This window comes from Melospiza georgiana, chromosome 1, assembly GCF_028018845.1.
Source record: "Melospiza georgiana isolate bMelGeo1 chromosome 1, bMelGeo1.pri, whole genome shotgun sequence".
NCBI classification, from domain to species: Eukaryota; Metazoa; Chordata; class Aves; order Passeriformes; family Passerellidae; genus Melospiza; species Melospiza georgiana.
This window is the reverse complement of record NC_080430.1, coordinates 117,152,517-117,175,702: the sequence shown is the minus strand read 5'-3', so window position 1 is coordinate 117,175,702 and position 23,186 is coordinate 117,152,517. Positions and strand designations below refer to the sequence as shown.

Here is a 23,186-nt window from a genome sequence, read left to right as displayed (position 1 = left end):
TTTTTTTTTTTTTTTGGATAGCCTAGTATGTCAAGTTCATTGTAGAAGAAAAAAAAGGTCAGTGATCCCTGAAGACATGCCTGTGGCTTACTAACTTAATCAGTGTGTTGCAAACCATTGAATACATAGTGGCCACTACATTTGTGGGCATAAACCTGTCTTTATTAGGGCGTAAGCATAAAAACATCCTGTAATAAACTTTAGGGTGTGAGTTTTATGGCTGGATTTCAAAGAATTTTGTGTCAACAGATTATTGAGTTGCTTTCCAAGCTATAGCATTACCTTTCTCTAAGTAGATTTTTAATAAAAAATCATTAATTATTTATACTTGGGAAGTTTTGATTAACAACTGGGCTATTAATTTTGAAAATGAATGAAAATTACCACTTGCTGGTAATAAGAAAAATGTCTCAAACTGGATCCTTTTCTGTGGTATTTGTTTGTTACTGTATTACAGGAATACAAAGTTTTAGAGCACCAGGCAAAGGTGTTTAATAGAAATTTGAAGGGATCTCCTGTGAATATATAAGAATCAGAACTGGACTTTGTTTGTTTATTGATTTATTTGTTGGGGTTTTTTTAGATGCTGCTTCTTGCAGATAATTTAAAAGTGGAAAAAAAAATCAAAACCCTTTTTCATTTGAGATACCAAAGCATTTTTGTACCTTACCAGTTAAAACTTTTGATTTGCCTGACTAACTGCTTAGATTGAGGTTTTTACGTCTTGGGATTGGACTTGAAGGCAAGGAAGGGTAGACTGGGGACAGACTTACTTATTGTTACTTGTGTTGGCATTGATTTTTTTGATCCAGCTTGCTATTCCAGGTCAGTGTGATAAAGTCATAGGCTTACAGTGTGTGCTGTTAATTACACAGCACTGGGAACAGTACAGCTGCTCAGCGGCTGAAAACCAAAATATAGTTTTCAACTCTTACAGGTTTAACCAGTTTCTTATACAGGGTACCTCATGCATTCTCTGCCTACTGTTACCTGTTGATTTTTTTTAAGTCTTCCTGTCATGTGCAGAATTAAGTTACTATTTTAAAAGTATGCTAAATATTAATTTTAAATGTATGCATACAAATTCTTGTTGTAGGACTACACAGCAGTTGATAGTATATAAATTTGGTGTGCCGATCATCTTGATATCACACGTGTCTTTGGAATACTTCCTTTAGCTCTTTGGAAGGCAGTCAGCCCAAAGGCCAGCTGCTTAGTTGAAGATCCCCATTGCTGTAATTTTATAGCTATTATGATTGATCTCCTGGTTTTTTTCAGGCCTTCACAACACTGTTTGCCTACTTATGCAACATGCCAGAGTTGTGATCTGTGCCCTTGCTCTCTGTAGATACTTGTTAAACCTCCTGGCAAGCCTGAAGCATCATTATGTGCAGTGATGGTTCTCCAGAGGGACCCTGTTGATACAATAACTATCAGTGGCTCTGTTTATTTTATGTGAAAGATACTAGTTTTGTGAAGATAAAAAGCTGACTGTACTCTAGTAACGTGATGAAACTTGACTTTTCTTTGACAGCTCTATGGATCATTAACACAGGCAAATTAAATTTAAATACTTGAGCAGTAAAGACTAAGGTGAGAAATTCCAGAGATCACACATCATAATTCTTCAGAGTTCATTGTTAGCAGTAGCTTGAACTGGTCTAGATTTGTTAGCCAGTAGTGAGATGCAAGTCTGAAACTTTTACTTTCACTTATGGTATCATATTAATTTAAAAAGGGACAGTTTTTGTGACATTTGTGGAGATTTGATATCTGGGCTCTGTCTGCCTGCAGAAGTGACTTGTTGCAGCCTGACAATGTAGGAAAATGCAGTTGGAGTAAGTGGACTTGCAAGTAGAGTAGCAGCAAATGTAGAAATGCTGGGAAGAGGCTTCAGAACTACATGAAAGGCTCTGCAGAGAGTGAGAGGGGGAGATAAATATGCAAAATGCACTTAGCCTGTTTGATGGACAGTGTTTGAGGAAAAATGCTTTAACAGCTTCCAGCACAGCCTTACAACCCCTTTTCCAGACAGCAAAGCTGAGGTCAGTGAGCAGATCATTGCACAGGAGGTTGCTGGTCTCCAGCAAGAAGCTCTACAGCAATGCTGTCTCTGTGAGCATGGAGAATGAATACTTGTGGGACAGACACAGAATAGCAGAAAGATAAACTGGATACTGCTAGCAAACATGGTATTTAAAAAGGAGTAAACCTGCAGTTTCCCCACTGTACCTATTTAGCCTACATAAAGAGTTTATCTTGAGTTTTTGTGCACATCTTTACATTTTTTTTTCATTCATGACCATCTAGTTCAGCAGCAGTAAGTGTTATGCTGGGGAAAGCATATCCCAAATCCTTGCCTACAGCTTCTGGTTTTGGGAAGGTGAATTGATTTATAAAGTGACAAGCATACAAAGATACAATAGTTTCATAGAGGTAGTTATAAAGAAAAATTTCAAAGAGAACTCTCTTGTTTTATGTATTTTGGCTTATGTTGAGCATATTATAGTTACTGTGAATAACAGCCAATGCTTTGATATAAAAAACATGGCTTGTCTTGAATACATGAGGGATGCCTGCACTTACCAAAAACTTAAAAATCTTGTAAATAACAGTGCTGTCAACAGGTGAATTTGAAAAGAATATAAAAATGTGAGGAGTTAGTTAAAAGAATAGGTGGAGATAAAAGAAAGAGACCAAGCATGAATAATTTCAGACATTAATTCTTATTAAACAGGCATTATTGTTTTCTTGGGAAAAAAAAAATTGTGGGACCATAAATGCCATTTCTCTGAAGCTCATGTTCTCTATGTCAATAGTGGCTGTTTCCTGATGAAAGAGGATAGATTTTTTCCAAACAAACCTGGATGCTACCTTTGTTCTTGACTTTTGTATTTTTATTACTTAAATAATAATAATAATTATATGTATAGTATACGTAGTGTGCTTATACATACTAGAAAGAAGAGCATTTTACTGGTGAATTGCTCTTTATACATCCTAACATAGCTTTGTTAAAAAACTTTTAAAATGTGATAGAACTTGCAAGATCTGAGTTTGCAAAATCAGAAATTCTTAGTTTGTCCAGGATGATTTCAATGGGATGCTATGTTGAAAATTTGAATATAATAGGATATGAAACATAGTAGCTTCCCCACAGTAACTGAGTATAATTCCATATGGCACAGAATAACCCTTGCTCAGTTGGGGTCAGCTGTCCTGGCTGTGTCCCTTCCCAGCTCCTTGTGCACCTTCACCTTCCTCGCTGGCAGAGTGGGGTGGTGCAGAAAAGGCCTTGACTCTGTTTAAACACACTCAGTGCTTAAATCATTGAATTATTGACAGTTTTCAGCACAAATTCAAAACAAAGCCCCATAGTAGTCACTGCAAAGAAAACCAAGCCAAGACCAGTGAAATGGGATCATAAAAAGACTGTTTTCAAGAAAGGAAAGTTAAGATAAGGCCATTTTAAAAAAGCAGCAGAGCAGTAAGACAGGGTATCTTGGGAACACAGTTTTGAGTCTGTAGAGCCACTGTTACTTGTAGTTGCAGTAAAACCTGTGTTGTTATGTTCTGTTTAAGATAACAACCACAACACAGTCTTTAAGTACACAAGATATATTTTCAATACTGTTATTTTTTCCATTGTGAAATCTGCTTTTTTAATGAACAGGCTGTTCGATTCACTCAGTTCATTTTGTGAACTCCTGACATATTTACTGCTGTTTGAATACTGCTCTGGGGACACTCGGTGTTTATTAGTGTTTTCACAGGCATTTCTAGTGAAGCATATCATGAATGAAGTACAAAAAGCTCAAAATGTGGGTGTAAATAAATACTAAGTACTTGTGCAGATCAGATCAGCACTTCACACAAACAAGTTGTACTTCCAACTGAGGTTGTTTTTGCTCCTCCTGCTGTGCCAGTATCCACAGGCATTCTCTACAGCTAAAACACTCAGTGACTGTGTTCACCCTGTTAGAAAATTGTTGAGTTTTGATCACTTGCAGTGGTTTTACTTAAGTTGGTAGAGAAAGCATTTTCATGTTCCCCCTAATCTGGCCTATTTGCATTTGCTTGGTACCAACACTGGCATTACTATGATCCTGCAATTAAATATTTTCAAAGACTTCAGTTTCCTATTTTTTTGTTGTTGTTGTTGAGGTTTGTTGTTAATCACATTAGTCCATGAAAAGGCTTCCTGGGGACTGAACAGAGGTGTGGAGGAAGTACAAAATGTGGTTGGTAATGCTTCCTCAGAGGGCATCCATTGAGTGACTCACTCATGTTGTAAAATCTGTGCCAGTGTTTTCACTTAACATTTTAGACCAGTTTAATTTAGCTTTGTTTGAAAACAATCTAATTCCATCTGTTCTAAGTGATTAGTTCCTGCCCTACCTTTTTGTGCCATTGCATATTTTACCTGGCATACATTGATCAGAGCTAAAGCAGAAAGCCTGGTTATATTAGAATAGTTTCCATCTAAGACATCAGAATCAAATATCTAACTTTATATGTGTTGGAAGAGAATTTGTTGATCTTCTTCACATGTACACAATTTCCATATAGGTTGTTATTTTAAAAAGTTAAATTATTTCATTATTGGGGTGTGGGATGCAGCAAAGAGATCAGAGAAAACTTTCCGAACACCTGAAATGTTTTATTAAGAGTACTAACTGTTATGGTATTTTCTCTTAGAATAAAAGATTTTTATTTTTTTTATTTTTAATTTGTAGGTTTTCGCTGCTTCTTCTGAACCTGGAAGAATATTACTTTGAACAGCACACAGCTAATCATATTATAAATAAAGATTGCAAAGATGAAAGGTACAAAACTCTTACATACCTTCACTTTTTGGAGTCATTCTAGGCTCATGTGTCTTGAACGTATGCACAACTTTTTTTGTTTTTATTGTTCCTTTTAGAAAATTCAGAGGCTCCCTAAAAATCTGTTCTAAGTCAATTATTTTTGAACCAGATGACAATATCCAGCCTATTATCAAGGTAAGCAGTGCAAACTTAAATTTCTTGGTAACTAAAGATTCTCTTTAAAAAGCTTTTAAGAAACACGATGTATTTTTATGACTTGCTGCAGATACCATTGCGGGATTGCAGTAGTATAAAAGCTCCAGAAGATAATGAAATAAATAACCCTTTCACAAGGTAGGTAAATCTGGAATACTGTATGTATTTAACTTCCTTTAAAGCCCAAATTCCCATAATTTCAAATATCTTATTTACATTTTAGGAATACACCTGGAGGGATTTCTGTTGTATGTAGCCAGGTAAGACATGCATATAATAGATTCTTGATGTATAAATGGGTGAGGTTACATAAATGAGCAAGCTTATGTTCCTTAATGGTATTTTTCCTCAAAGCTATAATCTAAGAGTGGGAAGTTAACTGAAAACCAAACTAATTAGTGTCAAAAACTTAGCATTAATGTGAAACTGTTGATGCTGGAAATTGCAAACTGTTGATGACTTAATTTAGTCATAAATTCAATAAACAGAACATTTTTGCCTTGTGCATTTTATAATGGAGCTTTGGGAAACCTTAGAATTGAATGAAAAAGAAGAATAGACTGTAATAAAACTTTATTGATCATCTTTAGTTTGATTTTTTTTGCACTTCTTTCATCTACTCTCTGCAGCATTTTGGGGTAATGGCAAAGCTATTTTGGTCCATGCAGTTCAGCTTTGTGAAAACTCTTGACTGTGCTGTGTGTCCACCAAATAGTTTTCAGAAGGTGTCCTGAAATATTGTCTTAAAATTTCAGTCAAGAGTTGTGGTTGTGCATGTATTCATTCTTAGAGTTTACCAAGGGGATGCACTTTAAATTTTGGTAAATTTCAGTTGATAAGTATTCCAAAGCTGTAAAAGTTAAAAGAAAAAAAAAAGTTAAAAAAAAAAGTTCATGTGTTCCTTTCAGGATAGAACCAGTTGAGGCAGGGAATACAATTTTAAATATTCTTGTTTATTTCTAAAAGCTGTCCTTACCAATCCCCAAAATTGATAGCCTTGCTAAGTTATGTGCAGTCAAAAACAAACTCAAGCATTTAATACTGTCTACGCCAGAGAAGTTTGTGGTTTGTGTCGTAGTAACCAGTATATTTAATTTCATTTTGAAACTGCTTCTGTGAAAAATACTGTGTAATCTATTTTTTGAGTTGGCAGGTTTTCTATGTACTGAGTGATTTTTAAAAACGCATTTTTAACTCCTCCAGGCAATGCTTCCGCCATACATCATTACTCTTGTAACAAGCCAGAAGAACAAGGGATTGTAAGAAACATCTTATAGGAAAGAGGAATTAAGTTTTAAGATGGCAGGTGTGGTTAGCACATCTCACTCCTCCATTTGTAGCTTGCCAGGCATCTTCCTATCTCTGAGGAAATGTTCTGAAGTACTTGGATGGCATCATAAATGCTGGTATTTTGTATAAAGCGCATATGGACTTCCAAGTATCAAGTAGTCCCTAGTTGTAATTATGACAGATCATGATGTAATTAAAAATATGGTTTTTTAAGTAGAATTTTGGCCTTGTAGGAAACCACACATAGGGAATACTTGGAAAATCTTAAACATCTGGATAAGCAGCTTTTCCTTATGTAACAGACAACTTAGAACTAATGGCTTTAAAATATAGTAAATGGGAGTAATAATTTGGCATTATTTCAGTATTTATTCTTGAGATAAAACTGAGAGAAATCCTCCAAAGATAGGAAATTAATACAGTGCTTAGGTTTTTGCTCAGCTTACAAGTAAAGAAAACCATACCGTTGTGTCTACTTCTTATGTAATGTAGAGTACTCAGTGTAGTTATCCTGCAGAAGAGCAATGAATGTGAAGCAGATTTTTCATTCTGATTCTCCCATGTCCTGATTCAGGTCTGTACATGATGATGTCGGATGAAAGGCACTAATTACCATTGTTTTTTAATGTAGCACTTAGAGAGGCATGCTGAGTTTATGGGCTTCCAAGCCTGCCACTTGCTTTGTTCTAGCTGGATGTTTCTTGGAGCGGTCATGGACTGAAGGTTGGTTCCGTTGTCAGCTGGGGGAAGGCTGTATACAGCAGCCAGAAGGATTCTGAATGAATCTGGCAGTGTAGAACTGCAGGTGTGCTACCTATAGGAAGGGAACTGAGGCACTGGGAAGGGACCTGTGATCATCCAAGTTTCTTGGGCCCGGGGTAGAACACAGTAGGTTATGCAGTTGTCACCCCAGGACAGCAGTACAGTGTATTTTGTTTGGTTCAGAACCAGTCCTGAGCTTAGGCCTGAGGTTTAGCAGATTTGAGCCTTCTCTACAGGCAGCAAAACCATAACTTATTTCTGGCTTGTTGCCCTTTAGATAGTGGATAGTATGGCACAGCGTACAAATTAGTGTGCTACCAGTCAGGTCTTTTTATAGGAGTTGTGAGAATGTTCTGAAGAAGGAGAGTAGTTTTATGTGGGTTTTGGAGAGGAAAGCGGTTCTCAGAGATGAGGCTAGCACCAGAGAAATAAAACTGTTCAAAAGCATGTTATTGGATGAAGGAGGAAATCTGGTGTTCGTTGTGGTTGGAGCTGGAAGTGAAATGTTTAGCAGCAGAAGAAAGGCATTCATTTGAGAAAGTTTGCACAGGGTGTGTTGCGTGTTGCCAGTCTGGAGTAATTCCTGTTTGGGCAGAACCTTGAGCCACTAAAAGAGGGGAAGGATCTGCCCCTCTGAATGTAGCTCCTTGAAGATCATATGATTAGGATAAAAGCCCACTAATCAACTGTATAAGTAAGCCTCTGAACAAAATTGGACTCTTGCCCTCCTTACAGTTAGCTGATGTAAAAGCTCATTGTTTTCCTGCAGTTTATTTGGGGTAGTTAAAGCAGGATATTACAACTCAGTGTTTTGCTTGCTTAAACAGTGTTCTTAGCTTTATATTTACCAGTACTTCTGATTAATTATATTATTTTTTAAGGTGTGAATCTGTAATGTCTGTTATTCTTTCAGGTTTTTCTCATTAAAGAAAGAAATGTTATTGCACCCTATAAAACAGTAAGAGTAAGTATATATTTTTTCACCACTTTTAGCAAACTGGAGTTTTGTAAGGATTTATGTTGTCATTTCTGAAAGAGTTAAAATAATTATCATTTGAGAAATATGACAGTGAAACTTTCAAAAAAAGTATTTTAAAAAAAATATTGAAAAAGCATGTCTGAATTCTTCTGTGATGGCTTTCTGATACTTCTTGGAAGACATGCTGCAGGCTTGACACTTGCTATTTATCCTGATGTGCAGCTCTATGGGTTCAACAGTCAGAGCTGTCAGCTGAGTGCTCATGTACAGTGGACACTGCATCCTGGCTAAGTGGCATCTCCTCAGTTCTGCTCAGACTGAGATTGCTGAGTTTCTGCTCAGATGAGAGACTGTTAGTTGATACTTCCCAGCTGAGTGTTTCTCAGCTCAAAGAAATGGTGGGTAAGGCTGCTCACAGCAGAAATTGGAGCTTGTTCCTCACTGCTGTCTGCTGATAGGGTCAGTCTGCTCCAATTCTGAGCCTGGAGGATTCAAGGCATACAAGGAAGGGTTTTTGCTTAAATTGTGAGGTTAGTTAAGACACAAATGCAAAACTTTTATTTTTCAGAGTTAATTCACTTTTTGCCCAAGGTTGAAAAAGATAGAATTATATTTCTCAATGTTTTTGTTTAAGTAGGAAACTTCAAGAATGATGGAGTCTATAAAATCCGTATTACTGTAGTGGACAGCAGAGAGACAAGAGAGGATCTCTGTTCTCTCAACAAGGGCTTTGGGTTGGTTTTGTGATTAGATCTGCCTCTGAACTAGTACTTAAAAGGTTTTTTTCTTTGGTTTTTTTTTATTCTGATAATTCTTCATGTGCTGAACCTGTTTTGTCTTCTAGTCCTTCTATGATCTGTTTTGCAGACATGTACAAGATTCATTAAGTATCAGACAAATACCTTATCTCATTGCCAACAAAGTGGAAAAGGAAAGAATCAGAAGGGTTGTTTGGAAAGCTCTTCTCTTCATTTTCTTCTACGTTATGATTCATCCACAGCTAAAACATTTCTGACAGTTAACCATCACAATTTACTCCGCTGAAGTGCAGTTTTTTCTCTGCATTTTAAAACAGGAAATCTAATTCACCTTAGTCTTTCCTGATTTTTTTTCTGTTGCTGCTAGATATCTTGTACTTGAATTGTTGCCAGTTCCACATGTCACTGAGTGCTGGAATTGAGTAATACTTTTTATCTTCCATGTCTTTCTTTGATTGTTTCAGATCAATTACAAAATACTGAGCTCTTGTCTTTGAATATGGCTGGAGAGCTACAGAAACTGCTCACATAAACTGTCACATTGTTGGCTGTAAGCAATACTTGTAGACCATTCACTAGGATTTCTGGGAGCTGTGTTTTTTTCGTGTTGAAGGAAAACAATGCTCTGGCTGAAATGTTGCAGGGCTTTTATCTAAATTGCTACTGAATTTAATGTCTCCCTATAATCCAGTTCCATTTGCTTTTTGAAGCATGCTTTCCTCTTGCATTTCTGTCAGTTCAGCTCAGATCACATACATTACCCTGAAGATCACCTAGATTTTCATGTCTTCCTTCCTTCAGTTAAAATTAATCCAGTTTTATCTACTGACCGATGTCTTGCTTTAGTCTTACTGATCACTTTGTTGCTTTTTTTAAAGTCTAGCCTGAGAAATCACAAAATGCTACAGAAACATGTTGATACAGTTTTATACTGCATTCAGGGGTCATGAAAGTATTCAACAACCTTTGCTAAATATGAGTTGTGAGTAAAGCTAGTGCCAGTTGATCCATACACATACTTTTAATATACTTAAGTAAAAGCAGGAATGTCTCCTATAAAATTACTCTTAAGAAAGTTGGGAAAACTTTGTAGAAGAAAAATGAGTGTGCCACATAAGCTGGTTGATGTGTTAGTGAGGCTTTTGTGAATGACTAGTCAAAATAGACTGTGACTGGATTTGGGATCTTTTCAGCTCAAAACTACTTATGTAGATGAGAGTGACTAACTTTTTTAGCCTAGTCTTTAAAGATTTGATGGTCTGGTGTCTTTCATATATAAGAAATACAGTAGCTGTTTAAAATGTAACATGTCATTTGCTAGTTCTGTATTTGCATGTGTTTAAAATAGATGTTAAAATAGGCAGAACAGGTACTACTTTTCATTTATTGATGTTTGCACTACATTAACTTATTCACTTCAGAGCTGTTGTGCTGTATTGTATTAAAAAACGCTGCATAGAGAGCTTTCACCAGGGAAGATATATTTGTAAAGAAAAAAGATCAACATCTGCTTTTGCAATCTTTGACATATAATACAATCTTTAATAGCATAATTTTACTGGATTTTAGAGTTTTATTATTTAGGGTCTTTAGTTTTGTTTACTTTAATTTTTTTTTTCCACTGAGTTCTATTTGAAATTAATTAGTAGTAAATGTACTTTTAATTTTAGGGTAGAACAGAACATTTATTCCAACTGGATGTTGCTTGGAAAGTAGGAGATGTTGTACAAACTCTACATCAGGTATGTGGCTATTTGATATCCCTGCATAGTTCATCACAGCATCTTTTGATTTTTAGTGTAGAATTTTATTTGTACTCAAGGTGAAAACCTTGGATTATCTATTTTTAAAATGTGGACTTCAACACAGCATCTAGTTCTGACAGCTGTTGTGTCTCATATTAGCTCTCAGTGTGCAGGGTGGTGCTAAGCAAAGTAGTAACATGGCAGTAGAAGTGAATAAATATTTCCTACTTTCAAAAGAAATCATAATAGATCTTTTTGTATGCCATCACCAAGAAGGCTAAAGCCCCTCCTGTTTTGTTGACTTCTGAGCTGTGTGGGACATCTCTGTGCAATTTCACTTAATGCTGACTGTTTAGCTTTACAGGGCTTCTTGTCTAGATAAAATGGGAGATCAAGCTGCCATGGTGAGTATCTGATTATTTCTAATATCCCTGCTTAATAATGAAATTGTGATATCACTGTTTAATAATTAACTTCTCATTGCATTTGAATCAGATACCATATTAACTTTTCTTTCCTTCCACATTAGATAACTGCTATATTACAATCACGCTTGGCTAGAACTTCATTTGATAAATACAGGTACTTTTCTAATCACTTTCTACTGGGAATCATTTTCATCTTGTTGGTTGATTAGTCTACTGCACTGATAGTTAGATGGCTGGTTGAGTTAGTCTAAGTTCTCTATTCAGAGAGTTAGCTTCTTAGTATTTTGAAGTACCCGGAATGTAGAGCAGGAAATTCTGTTGAGAAGATGAATGTGTTACTTTGTCTCAAAAATGTTTCATTTCTCTATGAATTTGTTGCAATTGGGCGCCAGTATATGCCAAATAAAACTATAGTTCGAGAGAAGACAACTGGCTTACTGTCCTGAGACTGAAGCAGAATGTAGCAGTGTTCCTTTCTGGAGTGCCTGTTAAAGTGGTGGTCCCAAAAAAGAACTTTATTCCTGTGTAAAATAGGCTTAGTGAAGTCCCCATTCTGATGTCCCAAGGCCATAAACTGACTAAAACCTTTCTAAGTAATTTAAGGGTGCCTCTACCAAAGTAAGAACTGGAGGTAAACTTACTCCTTTTCTTCACTTGTAGATTTCAAAGCATTTCTGAAACGCTGCATATGGAGTGTAAAGCAGAAATGGTGACGCCACTGGTGACTAATCCAGGGCATGTGTGCGTTAGTGATGCTAACTTGTACTTCCAGCCTCTTAATGGATATCCTGTAAGTGCCTCATAGATGGTCTTGCTTACAATGTGAGCACGCTGCCCTGCTAGTGGACAGTTTTAATTCTCTGTACTTTTTCTCTGAAATGCACATAGAGCACATCTCCAAGGCGACTATTTTCAGTTATTTTTAGAAGGTCATTAGTTTTCCTTTGATCTCTGCTGCATTCAGTGTGTCTCTCTCTCTGAGGCTTCATTCTGTGCTAACTTGCTTAAAGTTTACCTCCTACTGACAAAGCACAAAATGTCCTTTGCTCATGCTCTATTAATATGTGAAGATCACTATTTGTTACATTTCATTTAAGATAAATTTCTCCGTCTTAGTCTGATACCTTTCCAACGTAGTGAGAGCTTTATATACATGTAGTTTACTTTGGGAGCTCTTAGCTAGGTTTTCTATTAAACTGACCATTCTTTCTCTGGAGGAAAACTGAATGTATGTTCCAGATGGGTTATTGCTTTGGAACTTTGTCATAGAAACAGAAGTGATCATCTCAGCTGGCCATTGACTTAGCTATGATTCTGTGAAATAACTTTAATATGGACATGGGAGTAGCACAATCACCAGAAAACTTTAACTCTCAGATTAATTTTTTTTTTTTTCCAATTTACTTGTCAGCATGTGAGATTACATCAGCAGCCCTGGTGCTGCTCTAGCTGGGTATGACTGGTCCTGCAGGCTCGTGGAGCACAGTCTGGCCAGGGATGAAGTACCAAGCTAGACCCATCCTCTAATTCCAATGCTGAACTGCCAGTTCCCTTCCCAGGGCTGAGGGCTGGAGCATTACTCTTGTGCTCTCATCCACTGGTACTCTGTGGGAAAAGAAAGGAATCTGCCTGATTTGAGTGTCCTAAGGACAAGGAAAAGACAAGCAGAAGATTCAGGGAGTCTGGGGACTCAGACACGGGGAAAATAAAGGGAAAGCTCTGAGTGCTCTGAAAGGAACACTGAATTAGAGAGATAATGCCTGTGACAAGAGGAAGGAATGTTTGGAGCTAGTACAGAGAAGAGAAAAGGGGATTGGAGAAAACATGTTTGACAAAGGAGTAGGAATTCGGGGGACAGACTTTATAGCAGGGCCTTTTGCTGTAGGCCAACGTTAATAGTTTTGAACTAGAACAGGCTAGATTTTAACTAGGTAGAGGGGGAAAAAGGGTTTTTACAATGGGGGTGGTAAAACATTGGCGCAAGTTGTCCAGAGAGGTGGTGGATGCCCCATCCCTGGAAATATTCAAGGTTAGGTGGGACCACACTCAGAGTAACCTGCTGTAGTTAAAGATGTCCCTGCTCACTGCAGTGGGGTTGGACTCGGCAGCCTTTAAAGGTCCCTTCCTACCTGAATTACTCTGTGATTCGGCTGTGCTGGAAGTCCAAGCAAGGCGGAGGAGTTTCAGGGGGATTACGGTGCCATTCTGGTTCCGGGCGCCAGGTGGCAGCCTCGGCACGGTTTCCCGGCAGCCCAATGGCTCCCTTTGGCAGAGTCCGTCCTGTTGTGCTGCTCTGGTGCATGAGCGCTGCTGCTGGGGACAGACCCGGGATAATGCACTGCTGCTTACCTGTTCCTAAACTGCTCTGCTGCTCGGGCAAAAACCAACAGCAAAGACAAGCTTCCTCTTTCTAACATAACTGCTTAGCATCACTATTCCACTGCTACAATAACGTGGATGGATATTGTTTTCATATTGCTAATATCTGTAGTCAAGAAAAACTTCAGATTTTCTGAGGAGGGTTAGGTAGAAGAACATAAACCTACTAGAATGTCTCCTCTTTTCTTCCCCCCCACAGAAACCAGTTGTACAAATTACACTGCAAAATGTGTGTCGCATCTATAAAAGAAGACATGGGCTAATGCCACTGGTAAGCTCAAGTATTTATTTTATTTTATTGTCTTGCTGTATATATGGTTTCTTAAAGAGACCAGCTGTAACAGTCTGCCTTAGGTAAAAGCCATGTGTTCTTAAACTCTGTATTGAATAATCAACAGTACTCAATGATTCTTTCCGGTGTTTTTAAGTGTTTCCTTTTCCTGTGCTGTCAAAAAGATGAAAACAGAGTGGATTCTGACAAGGATGAGAAACTTCTTTCATAAGCAGTCAGCATAGGAGAAGGGAGTACCGTTAGGGAGCAATTAATTCCATTTATCTCAAGCACCTATCACGGGACAGAATGGATTTCTCTCTCTTGGTGTATTTTCTCTGGATTGATTCATGGAGGAAGTTTTGTCACTGCTTCATATTGAGACTAATGTGGAGTGATGATTCCTGCTATACATGACTGAGGAATGTCAGGAGCTCTGCAGTGAAACCTCAGTTGTGTGCTTTCAGTGGTAGCACTCAAATTTCAATCTTGTAGAATTTTTTTGTCTCAAAACACATTTAAACCAAATATACTTGTTTTTTGCCTAAGTGAGTGGAATAATGCAAACAATTAAATGCCTATTACCTAGGCTTAATCAATCCAGACAGAGACAACCTATTGGCTCAGTGTAAACTGAATGCTCTTGTGATTTGAAATAGAAAATTTAGTATGTTAGATTTTGTGGGCAAAGCTGCTACCCAGTATAGAGTTATGAGACTTATTAGTAACTGGAATATTTTGTTAAAAACTACAAGTACTGCAGCTTGTTAATGATTGCTCTCATTTGTTTTTCCCCCCTTTAACATTTCAGGGACTTGAAGTATTTTGCACAGAAAATGATCTATGTTCTGATATCTACTTGAAATTCTACAGCTGTCAGGATCGAGATGAGGTCTATCGCCTTATTGCAAAATATATAGGTTTGGAGTATTTATTTATTAATGTAGTGTGTAGTATCTTGGGAAGGGAAATTTGCCTGGATTTTGCTCTATTGGTGCATGGGAAGAATGAGAAAAACAAACAGATATATAGGCTGTAACAATTTTTAATAGAAGTGAGCAAAGATCAGAATGAATGTTGTGAAATGGCACCACTTTGGTTGTGTTTGAAGAGCTGAGTGTGAAAGCTGAGGAGGCATTATTGAGGCAAAACTAATTTTTTTTAATTTGCAACTTGATATACACTGTCATTTAACATTCCCCTTTTCCCCCCTTCAGAAAAAAAAAAAAACAAAACAAAGCAAAAATCAAACAAATGAAACAAAAAACCCAACAAAATACTGTCTTCAAAGTAAGGGATAAATAAGATCCACTCAGCTAAATTGTGTTTTGCTGAAAAAATATAGACTAGCTTGTGTGTGGATCCCCCAAGGACTCAGTTAAAACCCTGTTGAGAAACTTCCTGTAATAGGTGGATTTCCAGTCTACACAAAAGTACCTGAAATTTTCTCAGTCTTAGGAGTGGTTAATGAAAATTACAGTTCTGATACAGTTGAGTTCTCATTTCTAATAAATCTTGTATACATTAATCCCTAGAAAGTGATGGTTATTTTTTTGCATATTGTAAACAGAAACTTCCTAAAACGTGTGTGTCCTGGAGAAAAAAGGGAGAAAAAGGCTGAGTTTTTCTGTAATTTGAAACATTGAAATACATATTTACTGCCAATATTGAAAATGTTTATGTAAATTTTGTGCTATTTTATTATTGTACCAGGACTCTGGTTCTGTTTCAATGAATTCACCTAAATATAAGTTGACATTTCCCTCCTGCTTCACAAAGAAAAATGGAAAGGCCACAAAGGAATGATAACTTTATTTTAGAACTGTTTTAGTATTTTATATTTTTCTTTGGAAAGGAAATAGATTCTGATATCATTTTCTCTGTTGTTAAAATACCTGCGTGCTGTTACCCTGCTTCAGACTTTTTCTGGATAATTTTCTAAGGTGAAATTTCAAGATGTAGATGAAAATTATGATGATGTTGGAGGTTAGAAATAAAAAATGGTGAGCCCTTTCCCTAGAAGTGTTTTTAGCACCTCGGTATCTCTCTGGCAGCAGAAGAGCCTCTCTTTGAAAGTGCTAATGTTTTTCACTTTACTAGAATTTAAAGTCCTAAAGTGAAGGAAAGATTGGACTATGTCTTTCCAGTGAAGGAAAGATGAGAAAATGTCTTTCCATCCTATGCTGAAATAGAGGCTAAAATAGAGGCTTGCCATAATCTAATCCAAGTTTCTTTCTTTCCATCATGCCATGGGTGCCGTCCTTCAGTTCTATTTCAGGCACTTGCCCAGGTGCTGTATACAGAATCAATGGAAGAAAGTTTAAAAGTAAATAAATAACCCAGTTTTCCAGCAGCATACCTTGACATTACAGCTAATATGCAGGGTAGTGCAGTTTGAATGTACTGAACTCCTGCCTATACTTCAAAGAGAACTCCAGGTGCATAATTCTTAGTTTTTTGAGTTTGGGCCAATTTTCTTTTCCTCTACTCTGTTTCGGTGGATGTGAAATTAAATCCTGTTCATGTACATACATGACTTCTTTCCACAAGTTACTGATAGTGGGTGTCCTTGGTTACAGTAGGAAAATATATTTAGTTTTTTTCTTGACTCAAGCAGAACTGCTTCTAGAAATTTGAAATCCTAAAGGTTACCAGCTTGCTGAGAGATGTTCATGGTCTGCAAATATTTTTCCATTCCTATGTAAATATTCATCCATTCTTACTGTGTTTTGTTCAGCACTCCTTCTTTATGATTTTTTTTTGGCCAAATGCAATTCAGACCCATGTGAATTGGCAGAGATATGGCAGAGATATTAAAAAATGTGTGGAGTATGGTAGCTATGGCAACACGAAGTTGCCAGTTCATTCTGACTTGTTCTTTTAAGAAACCGTGCCCTTAATTGTTTTACAGTATCTTGCATAATGTTAATTGCAGTATAACTTGGGGGCTAAACTCCAAACCTCCCAACTCTTAATGTTTTATTTTATTTTATTTCAGAAAATCATATTGCAGAGCACACAGCTGAAAGTTACGTGTTGCAGTGGCAGCGAGGACATATATCAAATTACCAGTATCTTCTCCATCTCAACAATCTGGCCGATAGAAGCTGCAACGATCTCTCCCAGTATCCTGTATTCCCTTGGATCATAGCAGACTACTCTAGTTCAGTGTTAGGTATGTGTATATGGAAAAGCACCTTACTGCATCATGACCAACCTGGAATGTGTGGGGGGGCATTTACACTGCATAGACTTGATGTTACATCAAAATGAACCTGGCATTGGTGGTCTTGGGTGTTTTCTTGTGGCCTTACCCCTCCCCTTTAGCTTAGGGGACAAAATACCTCACCTTTTTCTGTTAAGTACTGCACTCCTCAGATACAGAGTATGTACCAAACATCTGCTGGCTTGCTTTGCAGATCAGCAGTACTGAGCATTCAAAGACACTGTGATTCTTATAAATGGAAAAGAGGCAGTAAAATTACTTTTTTTTTTTTTTTTAACAAGTTAGATGCACTGAAATGTGTAGAATCCAGGTGTTCTTTTATGATTCTTAGCATTGCAGATTGAATGCAAGAGGCTGACAAGGCTTGTGCCTGAATAGGCTCCTTGATTAAGGGTCTTAGTGCAGTTTGTGTTGGGATTTTGTCCTTTTGAAGATTGTGTCCCTCTGCAAGAACCAGAATAGGGGAAGCTTGTGGTATTCATCAGCACCTGCTCAAACACTTCAATCCAGTTGTATGGTGGGACTTAACTGTAGCCTGACAGAGTGGTTAATGAGTAGAAGAAGATGATACCAGCTGCTTTTGTTCCTTTGGTAGCAGTACCTTGATTAGGTGATACTACTTGTAATGACTGCCCCATAGATTAACTATTAGTTCTTCAGCAAGAGGTTTGAGATTATTCATACTTGGAAGGAAGATGAATAGCTATTTACAGTAAGACTTTATGGGATTGCAGGTAGTAGGGAGGGAGAAAATTACTGGAGGGGTTCTGTGTTGGCTTTCGTTTGCTTTGTTGCTGCTTGGATAGGCTGGGGGTTTTTGGTTTGTTTTTAAATATTGATTAGAGTACATTAAAGTCTAGTAGAACGCTTGGAGTCTATAACCAAGCCATTGGTTCTGTTTTTTTTTTAAGATCTGACAAAGCCTGAAACATTTCGTGACCTTAGTAAACCAATTGGTGCCCTGAATAAGGAAAGGCTGGATAGACTTGTGGTATGTATATCTTGGTATTCATATGCTGAACATTTTGTGCCTTGTACATATTGGCAATAAAAGGAGCTTTGTCCAGCAAGCTTTGGGAATTATGTCTTAGGAGTTATTCTATCAAAAGTTAACTATAAACTTTATCAAAAGCAAACATACCTGTAACCATTCCACATTTATTTTCCAGCTTAATTTAATCAGAACTGGTTTTGTCAGTACTAATTTAAAATTATTTGAATCCATTTCCTCTCTCTTGCTACCTTTTCATACATATATACTTTTGAAAGTTTGGCCTTACTTTTAAAATAATATTCCAAAATCCAGTTAATGTATATATGGTGGCACTGAGATGCTGTAAACATACATGAATTTATGAAACTTCAAAACCCATGGATTTAAGTATGTAATGTAAAACACATGTTTGAAAGAAATAAGAAAAAGTAGTAGAAATCTTAAGTATTTCCATTTAAGAAAAATACTGAATTTGAAGGAGAGAACTTTAAAGGGAGGAAATTTGGATCCATGGAGGTCAGAGCACTAACTTGAAAATACTATATACCTATATATAGGTGTGCCAAGTTTTTCTATTTCTCAAGGCAGGCAGGCTTTCCTTTCATAAGCTGTCAAACACATACTTAGAGACTTAGAAGGAGGTCCTCAGTTATTTGGCTTTTAATTATTTGTGTAAAATTATTGTCTTCTATGGAAAGTTAATTATTGCAAAATAATTTATGGGACATTAGAAAAAAATGCTGCCAGAATAACTCCATTATATTTATAAAAAAAGATTAAAATATTTCAAAATCATATAGCTTCCTAAGATTCTGGAAGGCAAGAGAATATGAACATTATTGTGTTTACAGTAACAGTAAATAAAGTCTCCCTTCTAAGGTCTGACTTCCCTTAAATTGTTTTTAGCTTCATGCTTACTGCAGTAAAAGTCATTCTGTTTGTATTATGCTACATTTTAGAGTAATGCATGGGAGCTTCAGACAGGAAGGAATCTCCCAGGCTGATGGAAGTCACTATGTTCTTCCATACTCTCATGAACAAAAAGGAAGCACTTCTTTGTTTGCACTTCTTTGAATTTGAGTCACTGCAGTTACATGTTAAAGTGAGAGAGGAAAAAAACACTGAAACCCTGATAGTTTTGGATGATCAATTATGACAACTATTTTGTCCTTGATTTACTGCTCTGATTAAAGCTGCATGGATATTAGAACTTAAATGTTTATTTTATCATTGGAAGAAAAATTGAGGGTGGGTGGTCCTAATCTGTGCCTTTAAAAAGAAACAGTGTGTATGTGTTCAGAATTGAGGCAAAGCAGCAGTGCTGATTTGAAACAGACATTTCTTTCTTCTTCCTATGCTGCAGAAACGTTACCAGGAAATGCCAGAGCCCAAGTTCATGTATGGAAGCCATTATTCTTCGCCGGGTTATGTTTTGTTTTACCTTGTTAGAGTTGGTAAGGCACCTTTTATATGCTCTCTGAGCAGACACCTCCAAAGCAGACAAGGCTTGGAGCAAGCTGATGCTGTTTTTCCTTCTCCTTAGCTCCAGAATACATGCTCTGTCTGCAGAATGGAAAGTTTGATCATGCTGACAGAATGTTCAACAGGTTTGTTTACATTTTGTCTATAACTAGGCTGGTTTGTTTTCAGATATGCATCAATGGGGAGTGCAAAGCCTTAAAATTTTTTCTTTAACAAATGTGTGATTGATCTGTCTTATCTAGCATTGCAGAAACCTGGAAAAACTGTTTGGATGGTGCAACAGATTTCAAAGAGGTAAATAAATGGCTGGAAAATTATTCAAGTCTTCTCATCTGTGCTTAGCTTTCTCATGTACTGTTGATTTGAGAGTGTTTGATTGGAGTGTGTTAGGTTGTTTTTCGTTGTTGTTTCTGCTTTTCAGTTGTATGGGTTTGGTTTTTGGGGTTTTTTTTGGTGTTTTTGTAAGGCTGGTGTCTGCATTTTATGAGTCCTTTATTAACTGTATAATAATCCCATATCAACTCCATGTTTGCTCATCTGTGCCTGATTTCTGGCTTTTAGTTTAACAGAAGTACAATGTGAATGTTAATGGAAATACATAGGAATTACCAGAGTGTGGATTAAGGCTGAAAAGAAAATTTTATGTATTGTCCGCTGGAATCTTGTAAGGATTGGATATATTGCAGTGCTTCATCCAGAGAATGAAGAAGAAACTGTAGAAGTACTGTCTTGGGTTTTTGAGCCCTGAGAAACCCTAACTTGTAGAATGTGTTGAGAAGAATAAACTGTCACATAGTAAATACTGTTAAACTCCTTTATCAAAGAAACATTAATACAGTGATGCTTTTTTAAAAAATAGTCTAGAGTTAATGGTTAGATATGGTGGTATTTAAATAATTGGTTTAACCTCTGAAATTTGTCATAATTTAGTTTTATTCTAGATTTTAGTCTTGACTCTTACTTGATGTCTTAAAAATGAGAACATAGCTATGCAATAATTCTAAAGATACTCATAGATGTTATGGATTCATATGTCACACATTACTTGTTAAAATGTGTGCCACTCTGAATTTAGCAGTTTGGCTCAGAGAACTGTCTTGTAGGGAAAACCTGGAAAGTCTGCCCAACTTCAGGGCTTGACATATGAACTTTATTAACTTTCTTTCCACTGAATGATATGTTTAAGTGATGAAAGCTAAACTAATATCAAAACTTGGTTGGTTTTTTTTTGTTTGTTTTTTAAAATTCCAGTTGATTCCAGAATTTTATGAAAATGATTCTAGTTTTCTAGTAAATAGTTTGAAGTTGGACTTGGGAAAAAGGCAAGGTGGAAAGATGGTTGAAGATGTAGAGCTTCCACCTTGGGCATCAGGTAATAATAGTCAAACTTCTTCTATTATTAATTAAATTCAAGATTGTTGGAATCATTGTTCTTCCTCAAAAATGTTCATTCTGGTTTCTTCTAAATGAACTCTTTCTATAAAGCACTAACATAATAAATAGGTGCTTTTAATTTTTATAAGAAAATTGACATTTAGTGTGGGGTGTTTTGTTGGCTTTTTAAGAATGAGGAGGAAGAGAAATGGATGCCAATACTGAAAGGGATATTTTCTCCTTTAATTAACCTGTATCTTTTCAGGTCCTGATGACTTTCTTCAGAAGTGCCAAGAGGCTTTAGAAAGTGCATATGTATCAGAACATCTTCATGAATGGATTGACATCATATTTGGCTACAAGCAGAAAGGAAGTGAAGCAGTTGCAGCTCACAATGGTAAATACACATTTATAGAACTAGCAAAAATAGGGGATGCCTCAGTTAGGCAGGAATGGTAAATCACAACATATCTGTAATGCTTATTTTGTTTTGAGTGTTCAGAACTGTGCTTTGAATGCTTGATCCTTACTGGAAATAGTGACTTATCTGGCAGTATTGCCTTCATGGTGATTTGTATCTTTGAAGATGTGCTTCAGAGGGTGGACAAGATGATTCTGTAGCATTGCTGGGAATTGCTTGCACATCATGGTGTGGCAATATTGTATGGAATTAGTGTTTCCCAATTAAAAATGGAAGCCTGCAGAGTCTCCAGATAAACATGGATTTAGCCTTCCTCCAGTGTAATTTCAGTGGGAGAATTTCAATACAATTTCCCCCTCCTCCTGAGAGAATTGTTAAGGGAAAGAATGGGATAATGGGCTCCAGGTCTTTGGAGCAAGAATGAAGGAAAGAGTATGTGTTGGTTCTGAAATGTCTAACTGCATGTGAGACATTTCAGTGTTTGCAACCTTACTCTGAACATGTATCTAGCCACTATGGGGATCCCCTTTACAAAGGGGGATGTTGTTATGTTACTGCTGTGTAATTGTGTTTATTTACACCTAGTAGTATTACCAATGATTAACTTATTCATTCAGTCTGGTATTTTAGCTGTGTATGTTACTACCCAGTAAGAAAGTGCCCTCTTTTAAAAAAAAAAAGTAGCAGATCCGATTTTTAGGGTGTTTATTCCAAAAACCCTGGTCCTTTTGATGGATTTCTAGTAACATAAAATGTTGAGATAGTTTGCACTTAAAGATGTAATAAGTTCAGAAAGAAAACCTTCCTACAACAGTGGTGAGGGTAGGAATAAGCAACATTTTGATACTTGGCACTAATTCCAGGGAAAGATAGTATCTAATTTCTCGTTCCAGGGAAAGATAGTTGAGATAGCAAGGATTGTTTTGCTGGGGCTTGTTTGGTTTGGGGGTTTTTTTGCTGTTTGGCTGGGGGCGGGTTGGGTTGTTTCCCTGCTGTTCATTTCTTTCCAGTGCACTTTCTCTACATGTCCTTAACATATGATTGGCTATATTTTAGAGCTGTAGGGTTTGGCATTCAGTTACACTGTGAGGATAAGGTGTCAATTACAATGTACCACAGACTTTAAATACAGTAAATCAGCATGTAAATTATGGCATCTATATTTTTACCTCTCAAAAGAGACCACTTTTTATGCATAATGCTGCTTCTGATGCAGTATGGATTTTTATTAGCATAATGAATTGCAGACATTTAAGTAGATAAGAGAGTCAGAAGGGATCTGTGTATGAATGAACTTTGGTCAAAGTAAATGTTCTTAAGCTGCAGCCTCAAAGTCATTTGCGTCACAGCAATTCACCTGGAAAGGTGAATACACAGATCTTTCTGATCATTCTTTATTACTTTCTGTTCCCTGTCTGAAAATTAACCAAGGATCCAGTTATGCAACTGTGTTTGCTTTCTTATTTATCTGTTTATATATTTATTTATTGGGGGTAGGTATTGAAGCTTTAGGAATCAATCCTTCCTCTATGAAAGTACTAATTCCTTCTGAAACTTTCTGCAAATCTCTTGGAAGTCCTAAGATTTTTCAGGTAAAAAAAACCAGGATTAAAATCTAAGACCTCAAACTCTAATGCCTGCTGAAATAGCTTATTTGTGAGTAAAAATGCAGCTCTGTTTGTAGGAGGACAAACAAAATGAGCCTTGTATATCCACATTGTACAAATAAACTTTTTTTTCCAGTGTTTCACCCATTAACTTATGAAGGAGGAGTGGATTTAAACAGGTAATTAACAAGAATCTGAATGTTTGTTAAAGCAGTTAGCTAAGTTTCTCAGTATCTCTCTAGGTTCTCTGCCAGCTGTAAAAGGGCTCTGTACATGAATGGTGTTGCTCTTCCATTTTATACTCCCAAATATGCAGAGAACCAGCACCATATTCTCAGTTTTAGCTTTCATTGAAAGACTGTTTCTTAAGCATTTTTTCAGTCTGGCTTTTCTGGAAGTGTTTCATTTTTCCAGTCATTGAGAATATTGTTATTTTACAAAAACAA

The 23,186-nt window shown here is 36.7% G+C and overlaps 1 protein-coding gene across 1 annotated transcript in view; it reads left to right on the top strand.

Annotated features, from left to right (window-relative positions):
* Positions 1-23,186, top strand: part of NSMAF (neutral sphingomyelinase activation associated factor) — a 38,675-nt gene that overhangs the window by 4,954 nt on the left and 10,535 nt on the right. Inside the window, exons 2-20 of the mRNA XM_058020304.1 lie at positions 4,737-4,826; positions 4,925-5,003; positions 5,095-5,162; positions 5,248-5,284; positions 7,990-8,040; positions 10,484-10,555; positions 10,915-10,962; positions 11,088-11,140; positions 11,647-11,776; positions 13,565-13,636; positions 14,448-14,556; positions 16,635-16,811; positions 17,774-17,853; positions 19,220-19,310; positions 19,400-19,463; positions 19,581-19,632; positions 20,590-20,710; positions 20,978-21,109; positions 22,877-22,919. Coding sequence (XP_057876287.1) covers positions 4,737-4,826; positions 4,925-5,003; positions 5,095-5,162; positions 5,248-5,284; positions 7,990-8,040; positions 10,484-10,555; positions 10,915-10,962; positions 11,088-11,140; positions 11,647-11,776; positions 13,565-13,636; positions 14,448-14,556; positions 16,635-16,811; positions 17,774-17,853; positions 19,220-19,310; positions 19,400-19,463; positions 19,581-19,632; positions 20,590-20,710; positions 20,978-21,109; positions 22,877-22,919 — 1,569 coding nt within the window. The remainder of the gene's footprint in view (positions 1-4,736; positions 4,827-4,924; positions 5,004-5,094; positions 5,163-5,247; positions 5,285-7,989; positions 8,041-10,483; positions 10,556-10,914; positions 10,963-11,087; positions 11,141-11,646; positions 11,777-13,564; positions 13,637-14,447; positions 14,557-16,634; positions 16,812-17,773; positions 17,854-19,219; positions 19,311-19,399; positions 19,464-19,580; positions 19,633-20,589; positions 20,711-20,977; positions 21,110-22,876; positions 22,920-23,186) is intronic.